Genomic DNA, 6000 nt, shown 5'->3' with positions numbered 1-6000 from the left:
TGAGCAAACACACAGAGATGCTCAGGAGGATATCCAGCCACAGTGAAAGGGAGGAGACAACTAAGGAGAAGCGAGTACCCGTCGGCCTGGGCAGACACCTACTCTGGGCAAGTAAACGGGCCCATCAGCTCAGTCAGTCAACTTACCTGCTCAGAAAGCTTCATCTTCTTCAAGAACATACCATCCACAGACCCTGCTTTGACTCAGTTACCCATGGTCTCCTTCCCAGGTCCTTTGTCCTTATGCTTCTCCCCTCAGGCCTCCTCCCTCATTACTCTGGCTCACTGAGCACTGACCATTTAGTTTTTCAAAACTCACCATCAAGTCCAGGAATCACTGATGAAAGACATATTAAACAATTTGCTGCCTAAAGTCAGTTTCTATTCATCTTGTGATGAATGGGATATCCTCCCTGGGGTAACAAAAACCATCCTAGGAGACCTGGGTCTTGCAGGTGGAACTTGCCCTGGAGCCAGGATGCCTGTAGGGCCACAGGCATAAGCTCTGAGGAGCGCCTCCCCGGCCTCAGATCCCATCCCCACAGTGCAGACACATGGAACATAAAGCCTGGCCGTGGCACCCGCAAGGGCACCCTCAGCAAAGAGTATACATGTCCATTTCCAAGTTTTAGTGGTAACATGTCTAGATATTTTAACTCTGGTGCCAAAAACATACTGGGAAAACAGAAACAACTGAACAGTTTGAATACATCCATCTAATTTCTTGGGCTTTTGCTCCTGATAAAGGGTTGGCAAATGCTGTTCCTATAGTTCCTATAGTTCTCTCTCATGGCCACTTCAACAAGGGCCCCTACATTCATGGTCATGCATGAGTTCCTCAGAAAGGCCTGGATCTGTCTGAAGTCACAGGTTAAAAAGCCTCCAGAGGCAGACAGGTATGGCACTCCCACACCCACAGCCCTGTCTGAACCAATTTCCATTGCTGGCTGACAAGGAGTGGGGTAGGGAGAAAGATGTGGGAAAATCAACAGAAGAGATAATCATGGTGTAGTCATACAAGACAATACACTAATATAAATAACTAGGATTCTACTTATTCATATAAGACAATAGTATAAATAACTAGGATTCTACTTATTCACATAAGACAATATAATAGTATAAATAACTAGGATTCTACTTATTCATATAATTTCAAAAAACAATGCCGCCTAAGATCCCTATCACTGAAGGATGTGAGAAAGAGTCAATAATCATTACATTTTAGAAGCAAACATTGTTGTTTATGGACACATTCTTATGATGTATAGTCATGCATTGCTTCACGATGGGGATTTGTTCTGTGAAATGCATTGTTAGGCAATTTCATCATTGTGTGAACACTGTCGAGTGTGCTCACACAAACCTCAGTGGGACAGCCTGCTCCACACCTAAGCTGTGTGATACGGCCTCTTGTTCCTAGGCTACACGCCTCTATAGCATGTTACTGTACTGAATACAGTAGGCGGCTCTAACACAATGGTAAGTATTCATGTATCTAAACATATCTAAATATAGGTAAGGTTTCAGTGAAAATACAGTATTATAATCTTAACGGGACCACCATCATATATGCAAACCCTTGTTGACCAAAACATCATTATATGGCACAAGAGTGTATAAAAATTATGCACGGATTTGATCAACACCAAATTCAGGGAAGAAAACGAATGGTATAAAAGAAGGGACACACAGGTTGCTATTCCCTCTGAAACTGGGCGGGAGATACACAGGGGATGGTTTTACTTCTATTTTTAGATAAAGTATTTCAGAGACATAAAAAAGCACTAAGAAAGGGAAGTCTAAGATAAGGGTCAGGCCTTTGCAATCAGTGGGTGTGTGTGTTGTGGGGCGGAATGGGATATGGGCAAACCACCACCAGCAAAGAATATAAAAGTTACGTGTTCAGTAAGATGTTTTTGTAATTGAGAGTCTACATTTTGCATTTGGTTTTAGAAACAAAAGCTCCTTTGTAAAATAATTCACAGTGGAGAACCTATTTCTACAAGGTCCCCTCTAGCTGACACAAAACATCGTAAAGTAAGAATATTACCAGTGAAAGAAAATGTTATTGTGTCTGGGTCCATTTCAAAACAAACACGTATCACAGGAAAGTGATCAACCAACATAAGTGGGCAAAGGATGAGAGGAAGCTTCCCTAGCCAGGTCCAAAGCCTTAAGGCTTGAAAGGGACAAACACAGCACTTCTACTGCCAAAACCTTACCCAGAATTGCCCTCAAGCTGGACATGGTGGCACACACCTTAGTCCCAGCTACTTGGGAGGCTGTGGTGGGAGAATCGCTTGAGCCTGGGTGGTCGAGACTGTAGTGATAGTGAGCCATGATTGTCCCACTGCACTCCAGCCTGAGCCACAGAGGGAGACTCTGCCTCAGAAACAAGACAATAAACAACAACAAAAAAACAGAACTGCCCTCTCCCACTCCACACTTGGGAGGAAGCCATTTGTCTGTCATCCTTTTGAAGTACAAAAGGATAGCTGGAAAGTTTAGCATGTTCAGGCAGTGAACAGAAACACAGAATCATATATTAGAATATGGAATAACAAGTTTTTAATCCTATAACATGAAAACAGAATTCAGTATTAATACAGGTCCTGTATCCCCTTTGTGAACCATGTGCAATAAATGTCAAAACATTTAGGGAAATAATTTCTTCACTGGAACCAGAAATGGAGGCACCTTGAGAACGTTTATCTGCTGGGAAAAAAAAGCAGGGTAGAGGGAATGCTAAAATCTTTTAAGAACTTCTGGGTACTTTAAAATTTTTTAAAGTCTTCATAAAATATGGCTATGTTTTTATGTTTATAATTTCATTAGAGCTTGAAAGAAACAAAAGCTGCAGTGAATTTCATCTATACCCATTTCACCAAAACCTGCCTGAGTGTAATCTCTTCTATGTAAAGGAATCTAGAAGATATGGATTTCTTATCCTCTTGAGAGGTTTTGGAGGCAGAAAAAGCAAATCAAGTCTTCGGGACCGCCCCATGGAATCCCCTCTCCAGAGGCCCCTCTGCAGAGGCACACATAGCCCAGAGGGCTCAATAACTACTGGTCCAGGGCTACTAATTTTGGTGATAACAAGAGCACAATGCAAAATTCACATTTAATCTCCAATAAGCACCACCCACCTTCGAGGCCAAATCTACTCATTTTTCCTTCCAATCTTTAAAAGAAATTCAAAACAATTGTTTTGTTTTCCATTTTATCCATCTTGTAGCCTACTTAAGTGCTGGGCAGACGCATTGGCTCACGCCTGTAATTCCAGCACTTTGAGAGGTCAAGGTGGGTGGATGGATCACTTGAGCCCAAGGGTTCAAGCCCAGGAGTTCAAGACCTGCTTGGACAATACAGGGCGGGGGGGGAACCCTCTACAAAATAAAAAATACAAAAAATTAGCCAGGTGTGTCAGGCGTGCTAGCTCACACCTGTAATCTCAGCACTTTGGGAGGCTGAGACAGGTGGAACAGTTGAGGTCAGGAGTTCAAGACCAGCCTGAACAACACGGTGAAACTGTCTCTACTAAAAATACAAAAAAGTAGCCGAGTGTGGTGGTGAACACTTGTAATCTCAGCTACTCGGGAAGCTGAGGCAGGAGAATCGCTTGAACCTGGGAGGTGCAGGTTACAGGGAGCCAAGATCGTGCCGCTGCACTCCAGCCAGGGTGACAAGACTGAAACGCCATTTGAAAAGTGAAGAGAGGAGAGGAGACGAGAGGAGAGGAGAGGAGAGGAGAGGAAAGAGAAACCATACATAGATTAGTGAACCGTAGATCATGAAAGATCAGGAATAATTCAAGCCATACCAAAGCTTAGGGTAGAGGTCTCCCAAGAGACACAGTTGGTGGGTTGGGTTCATTATTCTGATGTTCCTTCTGAAGGTGAAATTTGCTTTTTCTACCTCCCAAAGCATCTTCTAAGACAGAAATATACGCTTAATGGGTGCCTAAATCAAACCTGATCATAGACATAATAGCAGCCCTGTACAAATAAGCATGGTATCCTTGGATTAGAATTAAATGTCAGTGACCCCTAAGAGGTATGTGACTATATCTGGGCCTCAACCCGTGTCTTACTGACTAGGATGGTGGAGTGAAGCTACAGCAGGCAGTGCTTATTCAAATCCCTTCACCCATCTGTCTAGGCTGTCCCTTCCTTCCTTTACTAATCTATGGAGAGCTACCTGGGAAATAAACAGACAGGAAGGAAAAAAGCCTCAGAGTGGCCATTTATCAACCATGAATATCCCTGGATGCCTTGGAACACTTAATCCTAATAGCATGCCATGTTTACAAAACCAGTTTTGAAGATGCTTGAAATAGAGATAACACTTTTAATACTCTCAACAAACATTCCAGACGAATATGTCAGCCATGACAATTAGTAAATAAGTCTAACACATGGTCATAAGACAAGCAGTTTATTGTTTAAAAAATGTTGGACTATATTACAATCTATTCAAGTCTAAGGGAACCTAAATTCATTTACATTTTTCAAATGTCATCTATATTGTAAACAACATTAGTTGATCCAAACTGCAGAAGCCTCTGACAATTAATGGCACTTCTGACGTGGAGGTGAAGTTCTGGAAGTGCTTCCATTCAGAACCTTACTGTAGAAGAAGAACTGAAGGTGGCTCCATGAGGGACACACGCAGGTACCTGAAACAAGACCAAAAGCAAGGTCAGCACAAGCCAAGGACTTCAGTTTAATAAAATCTCAGGCCACAGAAAACTTTCCAGTAATTTTAACAGAATGGAAGGAAGCTGGCTGACTACAAGTATTAAAAGCTGACAAATTATAAATCTAGATCTCTTCAAATTTATTTGTAAATTTGTACACGTAACCTTACTTTTCCAACCTGGCACCAGATATACAATTTAATCTATTTTTAATCTAGTAACCATTACTATAACCCATTAAGCTTTAAATAGAGAGCTAAGATATGAAAATGTCAGTGACTTACTTTGAAGCCTTGTACTTCTCCCTAATTGCCTGCTGAGGTCGATGGGGTATATCAAGGTACACTTTATGAAGCTCACTCAGGCAAGGCACAATTTCACTTAATGAATACCCTGTAAATGCAGCAAGGGTTTCCGGCTAATCAAGACAAAAGAAAAAAATTGCTTCATATAACTTTGTATTCGAAATCTGAAAATAGCCAATTTGAAATAAAGGGAATTAATCCCTTAGTAAATATTCACATTCATCTTAAAAGAAACCAGAACCCCCTTCAGAGACGTTAGATGGAAAATATCAGAAAGTACAGCCAGGACTCTAAATTTTCTCATATTATAAATTTATAATGCTCAACTTGGGACTGGATCACTTTCCTTGTTCCCTCATGAGTGAAATGTTTACTGGTCCTTATAGAGCCCTGCTTGCCTGACCATTCTATTTGTATACAATATGAACAATCTTTAGTCAAAACACTGCAGTGCTGGAATAAGAACTGCTTTAAAAAGGTAAAAGAAAATTTTTTAAAAAAGAAAATGCAGCAGAAAAAAACATAAGCATTCATGAAAATAAAGGTAGACACCCCGCTTCTTTTAGTACAACAGTGAGCCTTCAGAACCAAACCTAGGGGTCCATTTCTGATGCTGTCACCTTCTTGGGCAAGAGGCAACACTTTACTACTCTGTTGTCTTGAAAGCCTGAAGTACAATCTTCTGGTCATCCTAATTGGACCCAGGTTTGTTTGTTTGTTTTTTAATATAGAGGGTAAAAGTCAAAAACTTTTGCTTGAAGCAGTCAATATACCTCAAGGGCCCTCCCTGAATAACAGTGGGCACTAAGGTTTCCAGGCCTGCTTCTGTTGAAGGAGCATGTGATACTATCTCCTTGACTTCCTGCAATCTCACTCCTCATAGAGTGAAGTCATTGAGTCAAAGCCGTGAAGACTGACCTGGAAGACTCAGCAGCATGTGGTCTGCTGTCAAGATGACTAGATCCTTAATGAACTAACGTGCCCTCATAAGAGGCAA

The 6000-nt window shown here is 41.5% G+C and overlaps 1 protein-coding gene across 6 annotated transcripts in view; it reads right to left on the bottom strand.

The window, feature by feature from the left end:
• Positions 1–4420: 4420 nt before the first annotated feature.
• Positions 4421–6000, bottom strand: part of CCNA1 (cyclin A1) — a 69256-nt gene continuing 67676 nt past the window's right edge. For all 6 annotated transcript variants that reach the window (XM_077974259.1, XM_001084034.5, XM_015120924.3 and 3 more), the window contains 2 exons: positions 4983–5116; positions 4421–4677 (listed from right to left, as the gene is read on the bottom strand). In XM_077974259.1, coding sequence (XP_077830385.1) covers positions 4626–4677; positions 4983–5116 — 186 coding nt within the window. In that variant the 3' untranslated portion in view covers positions 4421–4625. The remainder of the gene's footprint in view (positions 4678–4982; positions 5117–6000) is intronic.

Source organism: Macaca mulatta, chromosome 17 (genome assembly GCF_049350105.2).
Source record: "Macaca mulatta isolate MMU2019108-1 chromosome 17, T2T-MMU8v2.0, whole genome shotgun sequence".
NCBI classification, from domain to species: Eukaryota; Metazoa; Chordata; class Mammalia; order Primates; family Cercopithecidae; genus Macaca; species Macaca mulatta.
The sequence above is the reverse complement of the archived record's forward strand: the minus strand, read 5'-3'. Positions and strand labels throughout refer to the sequence as shown.